This window comes from Curcuma longa, chromosome 4, assembly GCF_044706935.1.
Source record: "Curcuma longa cultivar G26 ecotype Majalengka, Jawa Barat chromosome 4, ITB_CL_G26_1.1, whole genome shotgun sequence".
Lineage (NCBI taxonomy): Eukaryota > Viridiplantae > Streptophyta > Magnoliopsida > Zingiberales > Zingiberaceae > Curcuma > Curcuma longa.
This window is the reverse complement of record NC_133864.1, coordinates 5,801,474-5,829,038: the sequence shown is the minus strand read 5'-3', so window position 1 is coordinate 5,829,038 and position 27,565 is coordinate 5,801,474. Positions and strand designations below refer to the sequence as shown.

General features: G+C 40.5%; 5 protein-coding genes, 1 long non-coding RNA gene and 1 pseudogene across 8 annotated transcripts; 4 read left to right on the top strand and 3 right to left on the bottom strand.

Moving 5' to 3' along the window:
• Positions 1-3,990: 3,990 nt before the first annotated feature.
• Positions 3,991-5,056, bottom strand: LOC141827299 (uncharacterized). Of its 2 annotated transcripts, none has more exons than XR_012601660.1 (5): positions 4,910-5,056; positions 4,723-4,812; positions 4,461-4,527; positions 4,138-4,208; positions 3,991-4,020 (listed from the first exon to the last, which is right to left on the bottom strand). It is a non-coding gene; the product is annotated as an uncharacterized LOC141827299 (long non-coding RNA). The 2 variants fall into 2 exon arrangements; XR_012601661.1 differs by having other exon boundaries at positions 4,723-4,785.
• A 1,978-nt stretch (positions 5,057-7,034) lies between these two features.
• Positions 7,035-7,889, bottom strand: LOC141827297 (arabinogalactan O-methyltransferase 2-like). Its single transcript, XM_074714511.1, has one exon. It carries the CDS (start codon positions 7,887-7,889, stop codon positions 7,035-7,037), a length of 855 nt encoding a protein of 284 aa, XP_074570612.1.
• A 743-nt stretch (positions 7,890-8,632) lies between these two features.
• On the top strand, positions 8,633-10,502 carry LOC141827844 (diacylglycerol O-acyltransferase 2D-like). Of its 2 annotated transcripts, XM_074715175.1 has the most exons (8): positions 8,633-8,928; positions 9,004-9,078; positions 9,166-9,251; positions 9,335-9,441; positions 9,548-9,790; positions 9,871-9,968; positions 10,049-10,136; positions 10,239-10,502. In XM_074715175.1, the coding sequence occupies exons 1-8, from the start codon at positions 8,771-8,773 to the stop codon at positions 10,338-10,340; spliced, it is 957 nt and encodes a 318-aa protein (XP_074571276.1). In that variant the 5' UTR covers positions 8,633-8,770; the 3' UTR covers positions 10,341-10,502. The 2 variants fall into 2 exon arrangements, with proteins under 2 accessions (XP_074571276.1, XP_074571275.1); XM_074715174.1 differs by having other exon boundaries at positions 9,004-9,251.
• A 790-nt stretch (positions 10,503-11,292) lies between these two features.
• Positions 11,293-14,395, top strand: LOC141827298 (uncharacterized). Its single transcript, XM_074714512.1, has 7 exons — positions 11,293-11,520; positions 11,752-11,812; positions 11,911-12,005; positions 12,102-12,135; positions 13,812-13,866; positions 13,955-13,997; positions 14,141-14,395. Exons 1-7 carry the CDS (start codon positions 11,314-11,316, stop codon positions 14,210-14,212), a joined length of 567 nt encoding a protein of 188 aa, XP_074570613.1. The 5' UTR covers positions 11,293-11,313; the 3' UTR covers positions 14,213-14,395.
• Positions 14,396-14,730: 335 nt separating this feature from the next.
• On the bottom strand, positions 14,731-19,397 carry LOC141827294 (sulfate transporter 1.2-like). Its single transcript, XM_074714508.1, has 14 exons — positions 19,004-19,397; positions 17,633-17,989; positions 17,507-17,555; positions 17,228-17,435; positions 16,977-17,151; positions 16,830-16,895; positions 16,631-16,744; positions 16,431-16,547; positions 16,211-16,337; positions 15,847-16,133; positions 15,568-15,758; positions 15,373-15,458; positions 15,193-15,269; positions 14,731-15,104 (listed from the first exon to the last, which is right to left on the bottom strand). Exons 2-14 carry the CDS (start codon positions 17,966-17,968, stop codon positions 14,961-14,963), a joined length of 1,977 nt encoding a protein of 658 aa, XP_074570609.1. The 5' UTR covers positions 17,969-17,989; positions 19,004-19,397; the 3' UTR covers positions 14,731-14,960.
• A 463-nt stretch (positions 19,398-19,860) lies between these two features.
• LOC141826974 (protein EMBRYO DEFECTIVE 514-like) lies at positions 19,861-22,052 on the top strand (annotated as a pseudogene).
• Positions 22,053-23,311: 1,259 nt separating this feature from the next.
• On the top strand, positions 23,312-27,011 carry LOC141827296 (multicopper oxidase LPR1-like). Its single transcript, XM_074714510.1, has 3 exons — positions 23,312-23,558; positions 23,921-25,396; positions 26,739-27,011. Exons 1-3 carry the CDS (start codon positions 23,322-23,324, stop codon positions 26,790-26,792), a joined length of 1,767 nt encoding a protein of 588 aa, XP_074570611.1. The 5' UTR covers positions 23,312-23,321; the 3' UTR covers positions 26,793-27,011.
• The last annotated feature ends 554 nt before the right edge of the window (positions 27,012-27,565 follow it).

The window sequence follows — 27,565 nt, the reverse complement described above, 5'->3', positions numbered from 1 at the left end:
TAAATCGAAAATCGAATAAACTGATTTTTTTCAAATCAACTGAACCGACCGAATTTTCCAATAAAAACCGAACAAACCGAACCAAAATTTTATCGATTAATTCGGTTTTCGATCGAATTAACCAAATTTTTTTAAATATTATAAAAATTTTACTAATAAATTAGAAATTTATATAATTATTTACTTAAAATTTATAAATTATTTTTTTAATTTAATTAATTCAGTTTATTCGGTTTAACCGAATAAGAAAATTTAAAACCGAAACCGAACCGAATTAACCGATTTTTTAAAAAAAATAACCGAATTTCCGAAATAACCGAACCGAATTAAAAATTCGGTTCGGTTTATTCGGTTTAACCGAATTTTTGCTCACCCCTACCCAGCTGGTTGGTTGGCGCAGCGGGGAAATAGGGGAATGGCTCTCGTGGAATAATAGTTCCGGGCTATCGCTAAGTGCTGGGGGAGCTCCGGATTGCTTAGGAAGTGAAAATGAAAGAGTCTCACTCCTCTGATATCGTCTAGTATATTTTTTGCTATTTTTTTAAGAATGTCCAATGGAGGGTGCTCTGGCACCTGTTCGGGGTCGGGGGCCAGTATTCGGTTAAAATCGAACCGAACTGAACCGAATAAACCAAAAACCGAATAAATCGATTTTTTTCAAACCAACCGAACCGACCGAATTTTTCAATAAAAACCGAACAAACCGAATCGAAATTTTATCGGTTAATTCGATTTTCGACCGAATTAACCGAATTTTTTTAAATATTATAAAAATTTTACTAATAAATTAGAAATTTATATATTTATATACTTAAAATTTATAAATTATTTTTTTAATTTAATTAATTCGGTTAATTCGGTTTAACCGAATAAGAAAATTTAAAACCGAAACCGAACCGAATTAACCGATTTAAAAAAAAAATAACCGAACTTCCGAAATAACCGAACCGAATTAAAAATTTGGTTCGGTTTAATCGGTTTAACCAAATTTTTGCTCACCCCTACCCAGCTGGTTGGTTGGCGTAGCGGGAAATACGGGAATGGCTCTCGTGGAATAATAGTTCCGGGCTATCGCTAAGTGCCGAGGAGCTCCGGATTGCTTAGGAAGTGAAAATGAAAGAGTCTCACTCCTATGATACCGTCTAGTATATTTTTTGCTATTTTTTTAAGAATGTCCAATGGAGGGTGCTCTGGCACCTGTTCGGGGTCGGGGGCCAGTATTCGGTTAAAATCGAACCGAACCGAACCGAATAAACCTATTTTTTTCAAACTAACCTAACCGACCGAATTTTCCAATAAAAACCGAACAAACCGAACCAAAATTTTATCGGTTAGTTTGATTTTCGACCGAATTAACCGAATTTTTTTTTAAATATTATAAAAATTTTACTAATAAATTAGAATTTTATATATTTATTTACTTAAAATTTATAAATTATTTTTTTAATTTAATTAATTCGGTTTAAACCGAATAAGAAAATTTAAAACCGAACCGAATTAACCGAATTAACCGATTTTTTTAAAAAAAACCGAACTTCCGAAATAACCGAACCGAATTAAAAATTCGGTTCGGTTTATTCAGTTTTACCGAATTTTTGCTCACCCCTATCCAGCTGGTTGGTTGGCGTAGCGGGGAAATAGGGGAATGACTCTCGTGGAATAATAGTTTCGGGCTATCGCTAAGTGCTGGGGAGCTCCGGATTGCTTAGGAAGTGAAAATGAAAGAGTCTCACTCCTCTGATATCGTCTAGTATATTTTTTGCTATTTTTTTAAGAATATCCAATGGAGGGTGCTCTGGCACCTGTTCGGGGTCGGGGGCCAGTATTCGGTTAAAATCGAACCGAACCGAACCGAATAAACCGAAAATTAAACCGATTTTTTTCAAACCAACCGAACCGACCGAATTTTCCAATAAAATCCGAACAAACCGAACCGAAATTTTATCGGTTAATTCGATTTTTGACCGAATTAACCGATTTTTTTTAAATATTATTAAAATTTTACTAATAAATTAGAAATTTATATATTTATTTACTTAAAATTTATAAATTATTTTTTTAATTTAATTAATTCGGTTAATTTGGTTTAACCGAATAAGAAAATTTAAAACCGAACCGAATTAACCGATTTTTTTTTAAAAAATAACCGAACTTCCGAAATAACCGAACCGAATTAAAAATTTGGTTCGATTTAATCGGTTTATTCGGTTTAACCGAATTTTTGCTCACCCCTATCCAGCTGGTTGGTTGGCGTAGCGGGGAAATAGGGGAATGACTCTCGTGGAATAATAGTTCCGGGCTATCGTTAAGTGCTGGGGGAGCTCCGGATTGCTTAGGAAGTGAAAATGAAAGAGTCTCACTCCTCTGATACCGTCTAGTATATTTTTTGCTATTTTTTAAAGAATGTCCAATGGAGGGTGCTCTGGCACCTGTTGGGGGTCGGGGGCCAAGAGGAATCTAATGCCCCGAAACTCTACATAATCTCCGGCGACACGTATTGTGGAGGCAACTCCACCCTCGTAAGGCAGCGAAAAGGCGACGATTGGAGATTTTATATAGATTATCACAGCGGCGTCATCAAAGCGATTAAAGACAAGCATGATGAAATCGAGCCACAAGACGGGATCCGGGGGTACCTGGAATGAATCAGAGTGACGGGCTGACTGAGAAGGCCCTCGTAAAGGGGTTGGTCGACGATGGGGTCCTGGACGGCTAAGGACTCGATCTCCCAATCGTCCGTGTTGAGTTTGTATATTACACACTCAAATGGACCTTGGTCGAGGAGTGGTAGGTCAGGGTCGATGAGTACGAAATTGACGCCGTGGTCGTGATCGCGGTCCACGACAACCTGCGGGATGAAGCCCGAGTAGCCCACCACAAATGGATGCTCTGCCATGGCCCAAAGCCCGAGATGCCTGACCGACGGAGGTTGAGAACGGAAATAGAGAGAAAGAAGCAAGTTATAGCAGAGAAAGAAACAAGATCGAGGGTTACCTTTTTTCCGATTTTTCCGATAGCTTTCGAAGACGGAGAGTTGGGAGAACGGAAATGACGAGACGAGAGAGAGCTGAGAGAAGAAGTTATAGGCGGGTCGGGAGTGAGATGCATACGTGGCGACGATCCAACGGTCATGTCGATTCCATCTTTACGGTCGGCAATAGCCACAGCTCCATCACCGCCCGATCCACATCTGACAGTCACACATCATCGCCAGGTCACACAATTGTTCCAACTATTCTTTGATTCTTTAGCAGGTTTCAAAACCGTCTTTTCGAAGATCTTGATTTGTTTTCAATTCTTTTTAATTATAAGTTTTCAATTCTTTTTAACTACGTGTTTTCATTTTGATTTGTTTCTAATTTCTTGAAGTATTTAAACATTTTCATTCTGAATGGAAAGAAGAAAATTGATCAACAGGAAGAAAAAAAGATATGGATAGATAGATATGGATAGATAGATAAATTCCCTCTCTAATTAGAGACGGAAATTTAAATTCCGTCACTAATTTTAGAGACGGAAATATAAATTCCGTCTCTAATTAGAGACGGAAATTTAAATTTCCGTCTCTAATTTTTAAAAATAAAAATAAAAAAAAGCGGGATCTTCTCTAATTTATCATTCCGTCGCTAATAATTTATTTTTTTATATATTTTAATTTTATTTTTGAATTTCCTGTTTGTATATCAATCAAACAAATATAACAGTAATACATTAATAACCCAATAATAATAAAACAAAATACTAATACAATATTTGAATACACGACATGTCAATATATCTGAATACAATATTAATACAATCTGAATACAATAATATCTGAATACAACACAAATCTTTAGATACACTGATTCTACAAAATACAACCAAAAGAGAAGATCCTACAAAAAGACAATAAAAATAGGTTAGTAATAATTTAATTATAACAACCTATTTGAAAAATGCGCATTTGAATACAATATCTGAATACAATATCTAAATATAAAAATCTTACAAAAACGAGCCCAGCCAAAATAGAAGATCCTACAAAAAGAAAATAAGATAGGTTAGTAATAATGTAATTATAACAACCTATTTGAAAAATAAATCTTTACAAGTAATAACTTAAAAAAATCCTAAGTAATAGAAATACTAACATACCTTGCAGACAGCTATTGATTCACATCAAACACTGAGAACATCAGAACAAACCTCCTTTGCCAATCCAAAATCTGCAAGTTTCACAGAGCCATTCACGTGAACCAATATATTTGCACATTTGATATCTCTAGCACAGTAAGGATATCTATTAAGTTTCTTCTCATAGGATATAGAAAAAACAAAATAATTAGCACAAGCTGTTCGGAAAGCACAAATATTTGATAATAAATTGATACACTTTACTATATGAAACCATCTTGAAGAATAAATTCATGTAAATGTAAAGAACTTGATCTATGAAAACTGCCGAAACAAGTTATTACCTTGTCTGTCCCATAATACTGAACAATGTTATCATGTTCAAACTGACTCAGCAGCATATACTTACACCTGGAATTCAAATTAAATTTGAATTATGAAAGATTTAAGAAATTTAATAAACAGTTATATGAAAGAATTATGATCCACCCATTTAAACCCATCTGCTCACCTCATAATCCCAACAGAACAATAACTCTAAGCCACAATTCCATTGCTAAACCATAAGCCTAACCAAATAGCTAAGACAACTACAAGAACATTTACCTCAGATTGAAGCCCTAGCTCTCTTTTGATTTGGTTCTTCCTTGCGGCAGCACCACACCAATCCTGATCGGTTCCAAATCACACAACAAGCTGTGAGGCAAAATCAACCAAGATTCAAGGAAATTGAAGGTCGTCCAACTGGTTCAACTCAAAACTGAAGTAATAAACCTAGTTGTCCTTCCCTTACCTCCCGATTTCTTCTTCCTTTGCTTCCTGGCAGCAACTTCCTCAATCTCGGTCCTAGGGCAAGGAGGTGCGGCGGCGTCGAACTAGGCGTGCGGCTAGGGAAAGGAGCTTTGGTCCTTGTGGGGCGGCGGCGGCGGCGAGCAGCAAGCGCTAGGGTTCTGCTTCCTTGCGATTTAGCGGCGGCACGGTGAGGCATCGGCCGGCGGCGACGGTGGAGGAAGAAGCGAAGAAGTAGAAGAGGGTTTGCGGCGGCGGTACGGCTTCGTCGGCAGATCTATAGCAGAAGGGGTGCGAGGGAGAGGAGGCGGCGGTGAAGGGCGCGGCGACGTCTGGCGGCGATGGGCGTAGCAACGTCGGGCGGCGACAGGGCAGCAGGCGAAGAAGGGAGGAGGAAGAAGCGATGCGGCACGGCAGGGAGATCTCGCCGGCAGCGAGGAGGAAGAGAGGGCTTCTTCTCCGTGCTATGTGCGTCGAAGGTGGCGATGTTGGGCGTCCCTTTCACCTGGCTTCGGCGGAGACGGTGGGAACAGCACCGCGTTGACGCGATGAGGAAGAAAATGAGGAGGGTCTCGCGGTTTGGGGAGGTGGTATTCACGATTTTAGGGTACAATACCGATCTTTAAAAAATAATAACGACGGAATTTATATTCTGTCTCTATATTAGCGACGGACGTTTCTATTCCGTCTCTAATTTAGCGACGGAATACAATATTTCGTCGCTAAAGTATTTTTTAATGCAGAAATTAATATTTTCATTTCTATCTAGAGACGGAATATTTAAATCCGTCGCTATAATTAGCGACTGAATATTAATTTCCGTCTCTAATTAGAGACGGAAATATAAATCTGTCGCTAATTAGCGACGGAATTAATTTCCGTCTCTAATTAGAGACGGAAATGAATATTCCGTCTCTAATTATAATGATCGTTAATTCCGTCGTTATTTCATGAATTTCTTGTAGTATACAGGGGAAAAAATGGATCGGATTTTTATAGGCAAATTTGTGTTTTTTGATTTTTTTTTTTTTTTTGTAAGAAGCAACGTTGGACGTACGCGACGGTGGTAGAGGATGTTGGCTGGGTGCTCATCGACGTTGCTGTCGCCGAGGCACAAGTTGAGGATCGACGCTTCCGTACAGTTGCATTCTTGTCATTTCCATCTGCAGGAGAAGCCGATGGACGTACCCAGCGACTCGACCTGCCGTGCGGCTTCTCCTCCCGCAAGGATCCCCTTCGGGTGGTGCTCTCTGTCGAGAAGCCGGCGGCCGACGCTCGGGGGAGCAACTGCTCCTTCAGGCGCCGCTCGTCTACCCCATCCATTGTCGCGCATGCACCATCATGGGGCGCAACCGAAGAAGCTCACGACGGAGTTTGGGTGCAGAGGAGGAGCTCGAAGAGATTCCATGACGAGGGCTCGTGCGACGACTACCGAGCCAAGAGGACGAGGACAGCTGACGTAGAGGGCGAGGCATGCATGGCTGCCTCAGTCCACTCAAGAACCCTCATTTGGGGAGGAGCTGAGGAAGAGAAGGTATTTCTGGTACCAAGTGCAGCAAGTTTTCGACTTCCCACTTAGTCAGGCCAAACTCTGGTGCCAGGATCCACTCAGCCGGAGAACGACTCCAACACAGGCGAAGAACCAAACGATGCGTCGCAGTCAGCTTCGAGTTCGTCCTCTGGCGCGTTTGCTACTTCTACCAAGGATTCTTCCAGCAATTTGAACTCCAGCGGTGTGAAAATATTTTATTTATAATTTTTTTCTTTTTCACGAATAAGATGATTTTTTTATTAAAAAAATTATTTTATTTATTAACAAATCAAATGTATTTTTAAAAAAAAAATTAAAAATAAAAAATAGTATATAATACTAAACATATTTTATGTTTTCTAAAAACTAGATAAAAAATAGAAAATTAAAAATTAAAAAAATATTCAAATCAAACACCACCAATAGAGTTTTCCTATAGCATTATGGAAAATGTATAACAAAGTCATCCAAGAATGTGAAAATTTTCACTTGATCAAAACCTATTTGTGAAGTGAATAAATCGACAATCTCAAATTTATTTAAAAAAAATCACAAAGTAAAAGTGGAAGAAAAATTAACATAAAAAATGGAATAAATGTCAACAAAAATCAACTGAACTGACGTTGACCGGCGGGATCTGGAAGTGCCACAGCCTGCCGGCGCCGCCCGCCCGATACTTGTCGCATAAAAATTCCATTGCGTACTTCTTCTCCACCGGGCGGTCGACGTCGTGGAGGAACACGTCGGTGTCCCCCGCTCCCCGACGCCCCCTGGCCATCACCGCCACCGTGTAGATCGCGCCCATCCTTCCCGGCGCCTTCGGGAAGTACCCTTTGGGCGCGTCGATCATCACCACGTCCCATTCCCGACCGTAGACGGCGCCCGGCAGCCCCACCAACGCCAACATGCACCCGTCATTACGCTGCAACCCCTTCGCCCCCATCGATGGCCTGCAGTCCCCTTCGCCGGCTCTGTAACTCCTCATCAACTCCTCCGCCTCCGACAGCTGCGTCCGATACTTCACGTGGTGCGCCTTCAGCCACGGCGTCGACTTCAACACCGTGGAGTACCACTGCGGGTCCTCCTCCAGGAACAGAGTGGTGCCGCCGGGGTTGAGGGCCGACCACAGCTGGGAGTCCCGGCCGAGGCCGAAGACCAGGAAGTTGCAGGGGGACCGGCGGCGGAGCACGTCGAAAGCGAGGCGGATCTCTGCGCGCGACTGCTGCGGCACCAACGGCGTGGTCGCATAGTAGAGCAGCGCTTCGGCCAGCTCCGACGTGGGGTCGGAGGTGCGGGCGATGGTCGAGAGGAACGAGCAGCGGAGGCCGCCGTCGGAGAAGAAGCTGGAGAGGAGGAGCACGCCCGCAATGGCGGCCGCACCGGCGGCCGCCGCGAGCAGGGCCTTCTCCGGAAGCACCGATCTCATTGGCTCACCTCCCGATCTTTTGCCCATGAAAACGGGAAGACGATTGGAATCGATTTGCGTCGAACGAAACCAACCAGTCTCTTTCTAACGCTTCCTCCTCGTCGTCGCCATTGTCGTCGAGATTTTGTCGCGCGCTCGCTCGTGTGAACGAGGAAATTGCATGGGCCGATCGGGTTACTCGGGCCGCGCCGGTTGACTTGGCCCGATCCGGATCTCCACAATTAAACCAAATAAAAAAGAAAGGCTGAAAAAATAATTTACTAAACCATAAATGGTAAATTAAATCAAGGAAATATATTAAAAAATAATAAATCTTTTTCAACCCTTTCACATCTATTTGGTTGAGGTAGCATCTTACATTTAATAATTAATTGGTAAATAGTAATTATCGACGATCGAGATCAAATTCAAATAAATTCAAACGGCTAAAAAAGGATCATCTTACATTAAATGAATGGAAATGCGTTTAGGTATAAAGTAGATCGGGAATTGAATGGGTTGTTGAGTTAGTTGGCCAGTATGCAATTATTTTGAATTGCAATGTCATATTTCAAAATATGCTAACAAATTACACAATCTATGAGACATGATAAAACCATAATCTAATGTGATCAAGCCACGTGGCTTTTCTTGACCCTGCCACGTGTTTCATTTCTGATAATATCCAAGAGTTATATGTATAGTGTGACATCAGTAATTATAGTGACGGCCAGCCTTATAAATGTGTCAGAGAGAAATTAATTTTTTTAGAAACTAAATATTAAAAAAAAAGCAAATTAAATGCATCTGTTTATTTAGACCGATCGTCTGTGAAGAAGCGCCTTTGCAGTCAGTGCTCCGCCGTACGTCCACCGGCTCCTCTTCCTTCTCCCCCACCGCCGTTACCGGCCGTGAAGGAAGCGACGACCATGGCAGACCCGGCAGTGACTCGACCTACCACCACCGGATCATGCACCTCCTTCTTCCACTCCGCCGTCGCCCTCCTCCTCTACGTCGGCTTCCTCCACATCAACGCCGCCGTGCTCCTCGCCGCCGCGCTGCTCCTCCCCGCCCGCTACTTCGCCGCGTGAGCCTCCTGATGTCTTCCTTCTCTCCGCCTCCGTCTCCCTACTCCTCTCTCACCCTTCTTCCTCCAACGCAGGGTCGCCGGCTTCCTCCTCCTCTCGCTGGTGATCCCCGTCGACGACAAGAGCGACTTCGGAAACCGACTGTCAAGGTGCTTCCTTTTCGCCATCAATCGAAACTTCACCGGCAGATTTACATTCCTTTCCTCTCCAAATCGTTTCTTTTTTGCGATCTTTAGGTACATCCTCAAGCACATAACTAGCTACTTCCCCATCACTCTTCACGCCGACGACGTCGACGCCTTCGACCCGAACCAAGCTTACGGTGATCGCTAATCTTCATAGAAACCTGACCTTAAATTTTCCGATCTGAAGAAATTAACCACTGAAACAATCCGCCTTTTCCAGTGATCGGTTACGAGCCGCACTCGCTGGTGCCGCTCGCCAACTCAGTCCTCTCCAGCCACGCCGGCCTCATGCCGCTGCCGAAGATTAAGGTCACGGCGAACAGCGCCGTGAGACACCGATCTTTCCCGTGCTTTTTCCCGTTTGATTCTCTGTGATCTGTTTGTCTTAAAGATCTGGACCTTTTTGTTGTTGTTGTTGTTGGGATTGGTGCAGTCGTTCTGGATCCCGTTCATGAGGCACATCTGGACGTGGGTGGGGCACGTGCCGGTGACGAGGAAGAGCTTCCTGAAGTGCCTGGAGGCGGGCTACAGCGTCGTCGTCGTCCCCGGCGGAGTAAGGGAGATGGTCCACATGAAGCACGATTCTGAGGTTGCCTACCTCAAATCAAGAAAGGGGTTTGTTAAAATTGCCATCGAAACCGGTCGACCGTTGGTCCCGGTTTTTTGCTTTGGCCAGGTATATATATTTTATTATTGAAAAAAATAAAATTATTTAATAGTATTTTTTACATTTATTTATATTTTAATTGGAGGCAGAATAAGATATACAAGTGGTGGAATCCCGGCGAGAAGCTTTCTGCTCGAATTTACGGAGCCATTAAATTTCCTCCGACAATTTTTCTAGGAAGATTTGGGTATTTAAATTATGGCCCTCGCAATATTTAAAATTAAAAAAAAATATTATTTATTTATTTTTAATTATATATTCGTGTAGGTCACCTATTCCATTTCGTCATCCACTCCATATAGTGGTGGGAAAACCCATCGAGGTGAAGAGAAACCGCAAACCAACCCAGGAGGAGGTAACACAAAGAAATGAAAATTTACGTTTCAATTATTTAAAAAATATTATTGAATTCTTATTTTTAATGAAATTCTTGTTTATTTTTTATTTTTTATTTTAGGTCGATGAGGCTCATGCTCAATTTGTTCGTGCCCTTCAAGAGCTATTCGAGAAATACAAAGCTAGAGTTGGTTACCCTAATCTCAAGCTTAGAATCGTGTGATGTTGTGATTCTAGTAAACTTCTTGAGTAATAATAAAGGGCCTATATGTGTAGGTAATTCAGATCATGATGGTTATTAAGTAGTTAATTTAAGTCGAGTTAAATTTTAGAGTGTTCAAGTTTGTTTGATAAGAAGATGGAGTAAAGTCAAATTTACAATGAATTATGTCCTTGAAATGATTGTTTAAATTTAATTTGGTTTGTTTTGATGAACTTAAACTTGGTTCAAATTTGATTTGAGTTTAGTTCGTTTAGATGTTAATAAATTTTCAATTCAAGTTTGTTTGATTATTTAAAATTTTTACATGCCTAATTGATTATCAGATTTGATAATTTAAATTTATTTATTTATTTTAAAAGATTATTTATTAGATTTGATAATTTAAATTTATTTATTTATTTTAAAAGATTCTGTATTTATTTAGTATGCTGATAAGAATTTTATTAATGAATATGATTCGTAAATGTTATTCATGAATATTGTTCACGAACATTAACGAACTGAACACATATACGTTCAAATTTATTTATTTAATTTAATAAATTATTTAAGTTTATTTATTTAATTGATTTTGTATATATTAAATGAATATAAATAAATTTTTATGAAGTTGAACATTAAATTTAATTACAAATGTTAGATTCATTTACCATCTTAATTTGATTTTTATATGCGATCGACAACTAAACGTTATGATTAGCATAAATCTATATCATAATTGATCATTAAATTAAACAAATTAAATATATCATTGTTATATTGAATTATGTATTAATTATTAAACTAAATTGAAAATTAAATAATAAAATTAGAAACATGAGTGTTTTTTCCCCCACGCAGCATTTTATTCTGTGGTTGCCACTTGGGACATCGTGTGGTGAGAAGCGAGCGGCTTCTAGATCTTTCGGTGCTTTAAGATTGTGAATTCGTGGCTACCCCCGGATCTTCTCCTTTTTCGCCCTCTTTATCGACGATGGGATCCGCCTCGGCTGCCTCCTCCGCCAAGCCTCTCTTCTCTCCTGCGATTCCCCGTTTGAGATCCCAGAAGGGCCCTCGTACACTCGTCGTAGCTGCCGCCGGCACTTCCAGCATCGTTTCTGAGACCATGGCCGCCAAGTGGGCGCAGAAGACCGTCGTCATCCCTCCTCAGAGGCGCGGATGCCATCTCATCACCCCCAAGGTTCAATCGCCTCAAAATCTGTCACTTTTTCTTCCGATCATTGCTTGATTTTATCTCCCTTAGTAATCAGTAATAAGCAATTTTTTTCCTGCTGTGTTTGGAAAATGATCCACTGGTCAATCGATAGATGCGTTTGGTTGTAGTTGATGCCTTATAGTGCTTACTAATGGACGCTAGAAGTATAGGAAATTGTGATGAAACATAACTCGTATGCTTCTGGTGTTGTGCCAGATTGTAAGAGAGATAGAACAAGATTTGTCGGGCTTCAAATGCGGCCTTGCTCATCTTTTCCGTGAGTTTTCGATGACTGTGATTACAATTTTAGTATTTATTTTTGTCCGTTGCATTTTGCTGCTGTTCTTCTGACCAGAAGGTTAAATACTTGTTCAGTGCAGCATACAAGTGCTTCTCTCACCATAAATGAGAATTATGACTCTGATGTTCAGAGCGACACTGAAACATTTCTGAATCGGATTGTGCCAGAGGTGACATTCAAGGATCCCTTTAGTGATTACTGCAAAATATAGAATAGGATTTTTGTGATGATATACATATGATTCATCCTTTGCTTACTGTGTTAGGGTCGATCTGCACCGTGGAAGCACACATTAGAAGGTGAGTAAATGTGAAAATTGCCAATCCAGCCTCCCAATTTCATCAACACCCAATACTTAAAAATAGCCTTCTTTAAAGTCTGGCAATTGCCAGAAAAATCAGTAGCAGCTGATAAAGCAGCTACGATTTATTGATCCTGCTATTCTGATCTTAGCATTAAATTTTGTAGAACAGCTTATGTCTACCATTCCCTATGTATAATTCCTCTAATTAAATGAACATCCCTCTCTAATAAGAGCAGCAAGACCATTAATCACGCTTTATCTTTCTGTTTCAAGAAGACAGGAATGGTTCTTCTCTTCTTTAAGGAAAGCACACAATTGATTTTTCTCCATTTTGAAGAAGCATAGAAATCTGTTCTATTATGCATCACTTCACACCATTAGCTTGTAACTTGTGATCTTTTGTTTCAATGTGATTTATAGGTTGCACTCTACTGGATATGGATCCTTTAAGGTTAAGCCTTCAGGCTTTAGAACCCTAATAAATTCATAACCATTAGTTGGGTATTGTTGTGATCCACTACGAGGTCAAATCAACTAGATAGTAAAGTTACCCTAACACTACAATGAAACTATGCAAGCATGGTATTTTAGTCTGATTAAAATCTTTGAGCAGTTAAAGGACTTAAAAGGAAGAATTCACTGGGGTATTTCCACTACGAGGTCAAATCAACTAGATAGTAAAGTTACCCTAACACTACAATGAAACTATGCAAGCATGGTATTTTAGTCTGATTAAAATCTTTGAGCAGTTAAAGGACTTAAAAGGAAGAATTCACTGGGGTATTTCCACTACGAGGTCAAATCAACTAGATAGTAAAGTTACCCTAACACTACAATGAAACTATGCAAGCATGGTATTTTAGTCTGATTAAAATCTTTGAGCAGTTAAAGGACTCAAAAGGAAGAATTCACTAGGGTATTTCCTTTATATATATTTTTTCAACAGTTCTAACTTGAAGTAGCTTTAAATTATATGCTTATCTAGTAAGGATATATAAGACTTTGCTGTATCGTTTTTGACATCTGAATCATTCAATAGAAATGCTTCTGATTTTTTGGTTTAAGAGATATCCTAACTTCCTCTTGGTCATTCATCGGACATATACAAATACTTAGAGGTGGGCAGGACCACCCATGACATTGCTTGGCCCGGCATGCTTTGGGCTGTGCTTGGTATGTGCCATTTAGTGACAGGCTATGCTCATATAGAATGAACCTACTGCTGCATTGACACCTCAATAGTTTCATTCTCTCTCCCATTTGAGATCACTTTTGAATTATTCTCTTGGCTCGGCATGAAATGAACTAGGTCGATTTGGGCGGGTGCTGTTCCTGCCCCATTGGCACCTCTAGCTATCCAAACCTTGGGCAGGTGTGTGTGTGCACACGCACACACAAACTTTTCTTTCCTTATCTCATTTGGTAGCTTGAAATGATGTTTATGGAAATGAAACTCTATATTTTTTAACAAATAAAATAACAACAACAACAATAATAAAATTAGAATCTTGTTGGTTCCTGTTCCCCATCCATTTTAGATTTGTTTTTTTCTTGGTATTGTTGTTGTTGTGGTAAAATGTGACTACTATCGAGACGGTTCTTTGTGATTGGATTCTTTGCTTTAAATCAGTGTAGCATCGAATGATCCTTAATCTGTTGATAACATTGCAGGACCTGATGATATGCCTGCCCATATAAAATCATCAATGTTTGGGTGTGCCCTGACGTACGTGCTTTAGCCCACTTTTTCATATCATAATTCGAATAATCGCAGAAGCTATACGCCGCTGATACTTTTTGTCATTGATGTCTAGGATTCCTATTACTGATGGTCATCTGAACATGGGAACTTGGCAGGTGAAAACTCAAACTTTTCAACTAACATTGAATTAATGCTCATGTTAAAGATTCAAAATATGGCAGATTAAGTTCTAAATGCTCTGTAAAATTCTCCTTTATGGCCCTTGATTTTTTTTTTGTGTGTGTTGGTTCTGTTTCAGGGAATATGGCTCTGTGAACATAGAGATCATGCAACTCCTCGAAAAATTGTCGTCACTCTTAATGGTATGTAGTTTACATGAGAACCATTGACCAACTCGCAAAATGATCATCGTAGCTCTTATAATGGCATGTACTTTGACTGAAATGTCTCGACTAGATTTGTGGATTGGTTTGACCTCCTAATATCAGTTTACTACAATAGAAAGATCAATGGAAGAAAAAAGGGCAAGCCTAAAAACTTCCTTGCCTTTTCATTATCTCGAGGAGAAATAGTTCTTTAGCTTTACCTCATTTCACTCAGGATTAGTTATGAGTTTTCATTCGATTTGAGACCTAAGTAAATTTCAATTGGTAATTTATATTTACAATTATATATTTATTTAGAGAGAGAGAGAGAGAGACGAACTAGCTTCATTTATGTATCTATTTTTGTTATTTATTTATTTATTTCAGAGTGAGAAAATTTGATAAGAAAACTTTGGGATGAAGTGAAACCAAAAAGATTGTGGGAATTTTTTTCTTTTTCCTTTTTTTTCTTCTCTTGGTTAATTTCTTTCCTTGTTCAATCGACAAATCTCTAACAGTGTAAAAGATTCAATGCATTAATACATTAAAGCCATCCAAAACACCACTTATTGTAACTTTGCCTCTACTAACCTATGGCTCATATTTATGGCATTGCAATCTGTTTGTAAATATTCCACGTTCATAGAGTATTCCATTTTGTTATGAGCCTCCCATAACAAATATCAACACCTTTTGTTTTGAGAGGGAGTGGTTCACCGCTTTGTGTGCTTCATTACATTCCAAGCTCGAACTCTATACAACTTCAAGTGTTTTTGGAGCACAAGCCATCACGGCTTCGCTGACTGAGAGGAATATATTATCCTCGCCGATGAGCTCTGTGAACTTCGCCGCGTGGAGCTTCTGAATCACCACAGGGCCGGGATTTGCAAGAACAAGCTAGAGGAAGAAAGATGTAGACATAACAATGGCAAACATTAGTTTTGGTGTTGGTAGATTGGAGACCTGGAACTATAACACCACTAACCTGGACTTCACGCTTTCGGAGGGCCCTATACAGTTCTTCGAAGGCATGGAGTCCGCTCGTGTCGATGTCTATAACAGCTGCAAAATGATGAGGCGATTGAAAAGGATAAATGACATGCAATTTGATTTACATCTCGATCATTGAATAAGAATGTGAAGAGAAAAGAGTTTAGCTGCTTACGCGACATTTCAACTATCAGGAAAGTTATTTTTGGTGGAGTTTTAGCATGTAGCTGCTCTTCTTCATCCCTCAACCATCTAAGGATCCTGCAAATATGTTACCAAGTTGTTGGTTTTTGAAAGAGCAGTATGAACTTTACCATTAATAATCATCGTCAAAGACGATGCCTAGTGTTGCTTGGGTCGTAAACTTTACCTCTCTTTGACATAGTTCGAGTTTGTGAAATAGACAGCAGAGTCGATTCGCACTATCAAAGCTCCTGGGACCTTGGTTGCTTCCGGGTATTGTTCGATGTTTCTATAGATTGTAGTTCGAGGAATATGCCCAAGTAAAGCAGTTCGTGGCCTTGTTACTTGCAGAAGGATCTTCGCAATCGATATGCTGACCTATATTTGCAGGAACAAACTATCTAAATGCAGTTGTTACTAGCGAAAAACCAGAGCTTTCTGTGATCGATCGCAAGGAGGAACTTACAGCAATCAGGAGGCCAATCTCTACAGATACAAAAACAACACCGAGGAAAGCTCCCATGCATGCGATGAAATCTAACTTATCGACCTTCCAGATGAGAGTTGCAGCTTCAAAATCAATGAGACTGATCACGGCAGAAATGATGATGGCCGAAAGTATCGCGTTCGGGGTGTATTTGAAGAGGGGAGTGATTACTAGCAAGGTAAGCATCACGATCATTGACATAATGATATTCGATACCGCTGTTTGACAGCCAGCCATGAAATTTACAGCCGATCGCGAAAATGAACCTGTAGGAAAGGTATGTTTCAAGAACTTATTATCATAGTGATTCTCACAAAACAAAATTTTCACTTATATATGTTACCGGTAGCGGCATAGCAAGAAGTCATCGAACCGACTATGTTCATGGTTCCAAGTGCAACCATTTCCTTGTTCCCGTCCAATTGATAGTCCTTCATGGCAGCAAATGTTCTTCCAATTGCAATTGCTTCCTGATGCATGTGCACCATTTTTGTTTTCAACTTCCAGTTTGTAAAAGGAAATTTTGTGTTTTAGTTCTGAAATCAGGTTTAGAGGTTAATTACCGTCAAGGCTATCAGTGCAACTATCGCGCCAATTCTGAATCCTTTTGCAGCGTAATGACCATGGAAGTGAATCCGGTCGATCGAGGATGGGTTGAGTCCTTTTTCTATCTTTCGCACCTGCAACATCAAACAAGAATCAGTGATCTAAATCAAACACCGTTCGCCTTTCGCGAACAGATGTAGGGGAGCTGAGAACATACAATCTGTACACCGTGCTCATCGGCCCTTGTTATATATACGAAAAGAGTCGACAGGACCACTGATATCAATGGTGCAATTGCAGGTACCCAGAAAAATTTCTTGTTTTTCTTGCCCTGTAAAAATATAGTGTTACTCAAAACCATGAATCATATGTGTTCTACTCTTTCAGGCTTCCAGAAATGAGAATTCTGTGCATACAATGTACTTAGCCGATAACAGAAATGCCAAGAAGACCGTCCCGATCAATATCGTCTGCCAGTTCCACTGCAACATGGTAAACTTTGAATAAGATTCGCCAAACATCGTCCTCACAAGAGAAAAAAAATGGAGAGTTTGTAGCTATACCCCATGGTGAACCGAACCCCAAACCGACTTCATCACCGAAACGATATCGGTATTCTTCGTAAAATTTCGAATGCCAAGAAATCCTTTCAGCTGCTGAAGAGCAATCGTAATTGCAGCTCCAGCCATAAATCCTACAATGGCAGCATGCGATAGGAATTCGACAAGGAATCCTAATCTGTGACACATATAATAGATGTTGGATTAACTTTCCACACACAAACACACATCTCAGAGAAAGAGATAGAGATCACCTCAGGAAACCAAGTGCTGCCTGAGTGACACCAGCAAAGAAGGTTGCTGTAAATACAAGCTGCTGATACTCTTCCTTGTTAGTTGTAGGATCTATTTCCCTCCGTACGAGAGTTCCGATCAAGAGGGACACGACTGCAACTGGTCCGATAGCAATGTCCCTCGAGCTACCCATTGCCGCGTAAATTAGCGGCGGAACAAAACTAGAGTCTGAAAATCAGAGCACAAAATTAGTTGACTGTAAAGTTTCAGTTCTCGTGTTCTAACCAAGTATGACTTACAGAGCCCATATTTTGGATCCATGTTAGCAAGCTTCGCGTATCCGATGTCCTACTCGAAGAGAGAAATGACCTTGTAAATTATATATAATCAAATCGAACAATCTAACCATTTCCAGTTATGCATACCTGAGGGATGCAAAGACTAGCTATCGTTAAACCAGCAACAATGTCACCTTTGAACTTAGTAAGGTCGTAGTTTCTTCCCCATTCAAGGATTGGAAACAAGAACTGAAGGCCCAACACCAGCTTCCTTGCTCTGGGTTGATCCTTGTAAGGGCGCAGAGGATCATCTGCGAAGAATGTCTCTTTCAATGTGTCTGCAAACTCACTGACGAGCTTCCTCTTCTGTGGGAGCCCCACCTTGTGAATATCCTTCGAATTCTCAGTCAGATTGCCAGGGGGAGAAAGGCCGTGTGCCTCGAAATCATTGTTATCAGCTTCAGCAGAGACTGGCTGCACCATTGTTCGGTTTGTTCCTAGAAGCTGGAGTCCAGCAGGAGAAGCAAAAGAATGTTCAGAAATCAACGGAGTAGCTGGTGAAATATAAGAAGATACTGTGACACAAGAAAACAAAAGAAAAAGAGACACGATAAAAAGATAATGCAGTTGTTTTCAAATGTTCTAGAATCATAAGAAAAGACGGAAAAGAAAACAAAAACGACACAAAATTTAGGTTTGAAACAGGAAATCCTACTTGTTCCTTTAAGGACCTAATAGAATTATCAGTTATACCAGAAATTCTCAAATCATAGGTAATTTGCTCAAACGCAAGCAGAGCCAACATATAGCACTGAACAACAAACATATCCTGTTTGAATTCCTCAACTCTCTCTCTCTCTCAAACAACTATTGCCGATTCTGAATCTAGATGGTATGAAGCCTGTATTCAAGCTAGTGAAGAATGATAGAAATTTCCTTCTCATTAAAATTAATACAAATCTAAAGCTGGTTCCTGGTCAAACTATGCATCCAAATTTTCTTGCTTGATTGATAGTACTAGTGAGAATCTATAGGAGTAGACCAGCCAACAAGAGTTGACTTGTTCGGCGATCTGCAAAACGTTCTTTAGAATTATATATGTCGATAATGATCGCTTTCAGAAAGTCCAATGCAGCAGAAAATCGATGATGATCAATTTCAAAAGAAAGAAAAAAAGGTTCGTTCTCTTCCACTACTGAGAAACTGTTTAACGTTTACTTCTAGGGAAAATCACAGGCACGCTTGCAAAAAGGGTTCAACGTTGCATGTGCAAAACGCTCTTAAACTTATCATCGAGATGGAGACGAACAAAAAGCAACCTATAACTATTCAATGAAGAAAGAGGAAAAGGAAAAAAGGATTTTTTTTCAGGTCATAAAAGCACAAAGGGTGGGAGGAATTCAGACGAATCGACCAGTTTGAAACCGTTTTCTAGTGGGAAGAGTGGACCTTTTGATGGCAACGAACACTACGATAAGGAAAAAGAAAAGGAAGAGGAAGAAACCAATCAGAACTCACCTTTAGGAAGCCAAACTAAAACTGTACTTGGAAGCCACTGACGATTGCCTCCACTTCCTCCCAAGTCTCGCTCCCACCACCACTACCACCGCAGTTCCACAGATTCGCAAGAAAAAGTCAAGAAAGAAATCGCTTGCGCGAGCACTGTTGCAGAGAGGGGTGGGCCGAAGGATTAAATCCCCCGATCGCCAACTTCCTGCCCATTCGCTGCCGTCAATCTGATCCTCGCCTCCGCGCCAAGTGGAACTTTGACGGGGGAGGGAGCGGATTGAATGGCCCAAACCTGTCCACATTCGTTGAATCTGACAGCAAGATTCCTATCCATGGCCGATGCGACCTATACTCGTCGATCCAACAAAGCTTCTCCCAACTTTTCTGCTTGGCGGAAATCGCCTCGCCCAAATCCGCAGCGTTTGTTCTTGTTCACAAAAAATAATAAACAAACAAAATGCTTTTCTACGCGACTTTTCTGGGTCTTCTATGCGGACGGGGAGAATATCACATTGCCCCCCTGTAGTTCACTAAATTTAACATTATGGGATGTGTGTTTGTTTGGTTGTAAATTAACTTAAAACTAAGGACTATAGGGAAAAAATTGAGATGGAATAAAATAAATCTAAGTGAAGACAAAATGACATTATCACCTCATTTAATTTTCATTGAAGGAAACAAGGACAAATGACTAAATGTGAAACAAAAGAAGAGGTTTTGAAGACTTGGTGTCAATAATTATAGTTGTCATTGCTCTTTCGGTCACTTTCAAGACTTACTTCATTTAAAAATCATGATATATATATATATATATTTCCTTTTTGACTTTATAGATCTTTGACTTTGACTAGTGGAATCGATACCTAATGCGCGACGACTGGCAAGTCAACGCTATTGATTTGGGCCTGGTGTGGTCCACAAAGCAGATCATGTGGGCCGAAATCTTAATGGGCCGAATAGGCTCCACCGCATCAACAGCGCCGGCATTACGATCTAAACCGTCCTTCAAATGTAAGTTGACGGCTAGGGTTTGTTTCAGTCGAACCGCCATTCTCAGCTTTTTATCTTCGATCATGGTGGAAGAGTTCGCGGAGAAGCTCCGGTTGGTCGCGCGCCAGGAGCATGGGCGGGAGAGGTGCTGAAGGAATGCGAATGTGGCGCTGAGAAACGGGGAAGGGAGGAGGGGAATGTGGAGAGCCGCGATTCGAAGTGTCGGAAGCAGAAGGTGGAGGAGCCATTGGAAGAAGTAAAGACCGAGGGAGCACGTCTAGGGCCGAAGGTGTTTGGATCGTCGACCGAGATGTACCAATACTTCCTGAAACTTCAATCTGGATTTCAACAAGGTGAGATTTTCATTTTTCTTTTTGTTCCTTTTGTGAAGTTTCCTTCTTTTCATTGGTACTGTTGCAAATTTCTTTATTGCTATCTGAATTTAAATGCGTGATTGCCTGTAGAAAAGAAAACCTTCGTTGAAATTTGATCATTAACCTGCTATTTTGGCTTGTCCTATGTAGTTCTGAGTGTTCTATTTAGGTCAGGAAGAGATTTCATTTTGGTTGTATATCCAATCATCCATCTTAACCTTTTCTTGCGATTGTTAATAACTGGAAATTGTTTAATATGTAATTACTTGGCATTCATTCAACCATTATTGATTTAGGATCAGTTTACTTGAGGAGTGAAAGTTGTGATAGAGTGGAAATCTTCAAATGAATGGAAGGAGGGGAAGTTACAAGTGAAAAGAAGTGATTAAGCAAATGGAAGGAAAATGAATTCCCAAGGAAGAGGTTGATTAAGGTGAATTTGAAAAGTAGATAGTGCACTCAAGGCTAGCACAAATGTCATACAACAATGTCAAGTGAATAAGTGGAGGTTTAACTAGATGGTATTGGGTCAATGGATAGGAAGATGCTGATTCCCTACTTGTTGCATGGGGCAGGGATATGAATTCTCCCTAAATAGTATTGGCTAGGTACAATTTGATTTCAAGGTCAGGCCGGGCAATTTTTGGCTAGCCTTGTGCTGGATTGGGCACGTCCTGCGTGTTCTATCAAGCATTGACCATGGACTCAGACCCACAGTTTGCTCCTTTTTACCAATTCAGATGGTTTCAGATGACTGAAACATCCCTAAATTACCAAAAATTCCCTCAAAAATTAAAAGAATCATATCATGGCTGCAGACCGTCACTACACACCCCTCACTGGAAGGACTACCCAATCTGATTTGTTCTCTTCATATCTAGTTCTTTTGTCTATCGATTATGCTGGCACGATACAAGAAAATTTTTGCCAAAATTTAAGTCTTGAGAATCTAGGATCTGTAAGTTTTGATGTCTTGACTTCTCAAATTCAAGTCCTAAATGCTCTATAAGCATTAACCAAAACTGGTCAGACTTTCAAACCCTTGATTGTTTGTTGTTCTTATCAGCCCTGATGGATCTCGGATTACCTGTAGTTGGGCCAGTTTATCACGCAGTTTAGTTTGAGTTTCAAATTAACTCCTGAATTTAGGTCAACTTAATGGTGATCACAGAGATTTAATAGTCCTTGATCTTAGCCTTGAGACTTCGGTTCTAATCACATCTACTTTCTCCTTATCCTAATCTTTCTAACTTGGCCACTGCAGTTGGCTGCTGCGATCGTCACAATGCAAGGAAAAGCCAAGTCTATCATGTATTACAACTATCGACGAGATGCAAAAGAAATGAATAACAATTCATGAATCAAACTAAATTACTAATACTTATGATAATCCCTTGATTTATTTGTGTGTTTGCAGTATGAGTACCTGGTACTTCTGGACTTGCTGAAGAAAGGACACCCTGAATCCACAATTAAGATCGGAGAAGGAATCAAAGCGTTCCATCCATGGAAGTTCCCATACTTTCAGCTTCCGCAAATGCTTCCATAAGATATTGCCTCTGCCCAGTCACCTGAAAGTCGATTCGTCGTCATCGGGCAACTCCTCCGGCCACAGAAACTCCACCCCAGGTGGCAGCTGAGGCCGTTGAGGCCATGGAACACACAGGTGGTTGCTGTCTTTTGTAAATTTTGTGAATTTGAAACCTGTGAAACATATTTTGGTGATTAGATCAGTAATTTCTAATCCTTTACGCTTTGTTTAGGAGGAGGTGAGGGAAGGGGAAAGAAGGTAAATAAAGGAAAGAGAACTTTTAACCTTATTTGTAAAGGAGTGAGGGAAGAGGAGGGAGGGTAAGGAAGGGTAAGTTTTAACCTTCCTTATCTATGAAAAGAGAGATTTTCTTATATTTCAATTTGGGATATAAGGAAGGGGAAGACAACTTTAAATATTATTTCTTTCAATTTTATCTCTGTTTTAAAATATTAATTCTTAAATAACTTATTTAATTTATTTAATCTAAATTTTTTAAATTTCTATCGTTGAGCACTATCTTTTCGTTCCTTTTTTATATCAGTAAATTTTTATAGAAATATATGTAAAAATATTGATTTATTTGTTGTCGTATCAAAGTGTACAGATTTTATACTTCACATGTTCATTATATATCTATTCATTATTTTTAAAATTTTTTATTTATTTAAATTGTAAATATTAATTTTAATTGGTTTCATAAGGTGGTTTTGATTAAAAAAAATTACATTTATATGTTTAATAAGCTATATATATTTTTTTCACATGTAGATTTATTTTAAAAAATAAATATATTTTTATAATTTTATATATTGAATTTTAATTCCTTTTCCTTTCTTCTTAAGTAAGGTAACATAGGTTAAGTTAATAAACTTTCTATTCTCCCAAATATAAATAGTTCTCTTTTCCTCTCTTTCCTTTCTTTCCCTTCTCTTTTTGTTAGTTAATGAACATTCCAATCCAAACATAGCATTAATGCATTAATGTTATTAATATTTTGTTTATTAAGGATGTTTGTAATTGCCAATATTGATATGGTTAATTGTAATTATTTTTTGCATGATTTATATGGAAACAAACCAGCTCAGTATCTAGCAACGATTCCATTTAAGGAAATCTTTTAATTAGGCACTAAATATTTTTCCCAGGAAAAAAGGAATATAAATAAATGGAAGATCCATGCAAACGCGACAAGAAAGGCAGGCATGTGAAGCCAGCCGCTCCTTTTCATGCATCGGCTGCAGCAATGGCCACCACTTATTTTGTTTACTTTTCCAAAAAAAATAATTTATAAAAATTTCCGATTATTATTATTATTATTACATGGTTAAATACTTTATGAAATTATTATGAATTCTTTCTCTATTTTTATTCCATATAAATAACTCTCAAGGAGTTTTATTCCTTATCCTTTGTTCTTCCCTTTAGCTCCATGGGTAAGCTACCCTTCTTCTTCTTATTCTCTTTTCTCTTGACAATCTTCTCTTCTTCTTTTTCCATATCTTCTCTTAAGCAAGCACTCAATGAGAATTCCTTGTTCGACCTCTTCGAGCTCGAGATGTTCGTGGACGAACTCCCAAACATGCCCATGCTTCTTGGCTACGGTTTCGACTATAATGGCTCCTTTGTCGCCGGCAATCTTACTATCGGCATGTACCAAAAGTTTTGGGTAAGTAGCTAGATACATCTTCCTCCCAAGTCTTAGAATAAACTTTTATTGTTTTCTCTTAATTTTAAAAGGTTTTAAGATGGAAATTTCCCTTCTAATTTGAATAAACTCTACTTTATGCTCTTTTTGATGATGTAATATCTTAATTTAGTTAATTAAAATGTTTTAAGTTGGTGCTAAACAAATTACTGGCCACATAAGTAGCACGTGCCGTGCACGTGGATCGCACGCCTCGATTAAAATTACCGCGTGCCGACGACGCCTATTTGGCAATTATCGGAAAATATCGACATTTATTTCGATATTTTAATTATTTTTTGTGTGTGAAATGTTTTTTAATTAATTGTTAAAATTGCAAACAGAAATTCCACAGAGACTTACCGGCGACGCGTGTGTTCGCGTATGGCGACAGCGAGGCAGCCGCCACGGTTCCGGGTCCCACCATCGAATCGATCCGCGGGGTCCCCACTTACGTGACGTGGACCAACCACCTCCCGTCGAAACACATCATCCCGTGGGACCCCACCATCCCCACCGCGCGTCCGCCATCCGGCGCCGGCGTCCCCACAGTCGTCCACCTCCACGGCGGCGTCCACTCGCCGACCTCCGACGGCAACTCCAACGCCTGGTTCACCGCTGGCTTCGCGGCCCTCGGCCCCACTTTCGCCGGCCCCACCGCCTTCTACCCCAACCGGCAGCCGCCCGGCAACCTCTGGTACCACGACCACGCCATGGGCCTCACCCGCGCCAACCTCCTCGCCGGCCTCGTTGGGTCCTACACCCTCCGCTCGCCGGACCTCGAGGACCGCCTCGGCCTCCCCTCCGGCCGAGACTTCGACCGCCGCCTCGTCCTCTTTGACCGCTCTTTTCGCGCGGACGGCTCCATCTTCATGAACGCCACTGGCAACAACCCCTCCATCCACCCGCAATGGCAGCCGGAGTACTTCGGCGCGGCCATCGTCGTCAACGGTAAAGCATGGCCGTTCCTCAGCGTCCGCCGCCGCCGCTACCGCTTCCGCATCCTCAACGCCAGCAACGCCCGTTTCTTCGGCCTCTACTTCGTCAACGACGACCGCCTCAGTTTTCGACACGTGGGTTCCGACGCAAACTACCTCGCGCGGCCTGTCACCTCGCGGCGATTCGTCCTCGCCCCGAGCGAGATCGCCGACGTGGTCATTGATTTCGCCGAATCCTCTGCTGACGCCGTCGTCCTTGGCAACGACGCACCGTATCCCTACCCGAGCGGGGACCCCACCGACGCGCTCAATGGCCAGGTGTTGAAGTTCCTTATTCGCCGCGGGAGGGTCGAAAGCGACCCGTCGCGGGTGCCTGCGCTGCTGGCACCGGAGCTTCCGGCGCCTGAGGTCGCCCGGGTGGCGGCGCGGCGGTACATCGCGATGTACGAGTACGTGAGCGCGGAGGATGAGCCGACGCACCTCTACCTAAACGCGCAGCCGTACGAGGCACCAGCGACGGAGACGCCGGCGGAGGGGAGCAGCGAGGTGTGGGAAGTAATCAACTTGACGGAAGACAACCACCCGCTGCACGTGCACCTGGCGGCGTTCGTAGTGCTGGAGCAGCGGGAGCTGCAGGAGAAGGACGCGGAGGAGCTACGTCAGTGCATGCAGAAGAAGAACGACGCGAAGGCGTGCGGGGCGGAGGAGATGGCTGCGAGGGGGCGGCGGCGGCCGGTGCCGGCGCACGAGCAGGGCTGGAAGAACGTGTTCAAGATGATGCCCAGCGCGGTGACGCGTGTCCTGGTGCGATTCGCCCCACTGGAAGGCGGGGCCTACAGCTTCGACCCTACCGCTGAGCCAGGATACGTCTACCACTGCCACGTAAGTTCTACTCTGCTTTTCTTTCCCGTCTCTATTTTTTTTTCCTTTTGTTTAAATTTTAAACTTAATTTTAACTTTAATTTCGAAGATGGAAAAAAATTGAGAAGATAAAAATAATTTAGCATAAATAATTGTGCTTAGGAAATGGAGATAAGAGGATAAGCTAATTTCTTAGCAATTTTAGATTTTGATGGTTGACTCATGATCTATCGATTCGTCGGTCATGTGTCTCATTAGGTTAGGATGGATCGAGTCACTTTTCGTATCGTTTACAAGGTCTCATCCTTTTAGGATATGCTTAGTAGGGTATAGAAGTTGCAAGATATCAAGGGGGATGTAAGAGCTAAAGGAGAGTTCAAACATTAACAATGTTGTCTATGATAATAGTATCGTACGATGTCAATGAGTAATGTCCTCCTCCGTAATGACCAACTACAATTTTTCGATTTACCTTTTCACAAATGATCGTGAGATCTATCGTGTGAAACTATTGAGATGACAAATTTCATCTTTTATTGACATATGATGTCGATTAGCAACTATCGAGAATGGAGCAAGTGAGCTCAATGAGAGGATGATGTTGAAGTCGGAGAGGGAGAGCTGAAAGGTGAACAATGTTGACAATGAGATGTCGTCTAACATCTACGACTAACTATAAAGATTGTGCATAGAAGCTTAAGTACACAATTTCTTAGTTCTCTTGGTTCCTATCCCTCTTCTCTCCTTTCTCTTTTTGGTTTCACTCTCATAAATTTTCTTTTCCCAAATCCACTTAAAAATCTTTAAATCATCAAAATAATCTCTACATCTTGTATATCTCTCTATCACTAACACCATTATCTTGACTAAATGAAGTAGCAAAGAATCATGATTAAGCTAAAATTTATTTTGGAACTGTGTGAGTCATTCACTTATTGTCAATGCTTCTGAATGGACAAGCAATTAATGCAGTGGAAAAATGATACACAACTCATCTATCATGCATGTCAACATAAACACACCACAAAGAAGATAATAATTGTAAAGATTTTTTTGACTTTTATAAAAGTTTGAGATATAAATGATTTACTTCACTTTGATATCAAACAAAGACTTGATACAAAACAAGTATATTATACATCTCCTCTCTGACACAACTTGTCTATCATGAAATAAGACCATAAAGAAGACAATTGGAAAGCTTTTTTTCTTTTGACTTTTGTAAAAGTTTGAGCAAATGATCTGTAAATGGCTGGTATTGCTTGGACATGTTCTTCATTCTAATGACTGCCAAATGTTCAGATATAAATGATCTAGTTCACTACTGATTGATATGCTCACCTTTTCAGTTTGTTTCATGCAGATTTTGGATCATGAAGACAATGAAATGATGAGGCCTTTAAAGCTTGTTCATTGACACTCACTGAAGGGCTGCCCTCAGTCTGTTTAAGGCAGTGAGGTCAAATGAATAAAGACAGTTTCTTCTCTATTTTTTTTCTCAAGAGTTTTGGGTGAAGTGTTTAATGATACTTCAGTTGGATATTGGATAAGTTTTGATCTTTGTTTGTTTTGGCTCAGAGGCTTAGATTGTGGAGTCTACTAGGTATTTGATCAATAAAACAGATTTTTTGCTTTTGATGGTCGAGAAGAGGAGGCTAGAGTTCGATCGACTAAAAGACACAGATTGAACACCATTCAGAGTGTGAGCCATCGACTGACACATGTTGGCCATCGATTTGTTCTAGTTAGATAATGAATTTTTCTGGCCCATATCAACTATTAGTCAGTCATACAAGAGAGAGTTCTTTAAGAAGGCCCCATAACAGTGACTGAATGTGATATTTGATCTGTGTTATATGCTAAAAACAATTGGAAATAATCATGAAAAGGAGACAATCTGTCACCAATATAGATTTTTTTTCTTCAACTAGTGCACTCATTGAGGTGAAGAATCTAGTAGTAGACGTGTGGATTTCAAGGATCATCAACAAAGATGATAATGATGTTGTTGTTGGATTCATATTGATGTGAAGGTTTGGTTTGATTATATGAACAGACCTCCACCGCAAGATTCCCAAACCAATTAGTCCAAAAGTGTACAATTCAAGACAAGATGAGAAAGTGAGCCATGTTGTTGCCTTTGATTGAGTGATAATTGGAAAAGGAAGTTGAGGCAAAAAGATGATCCAT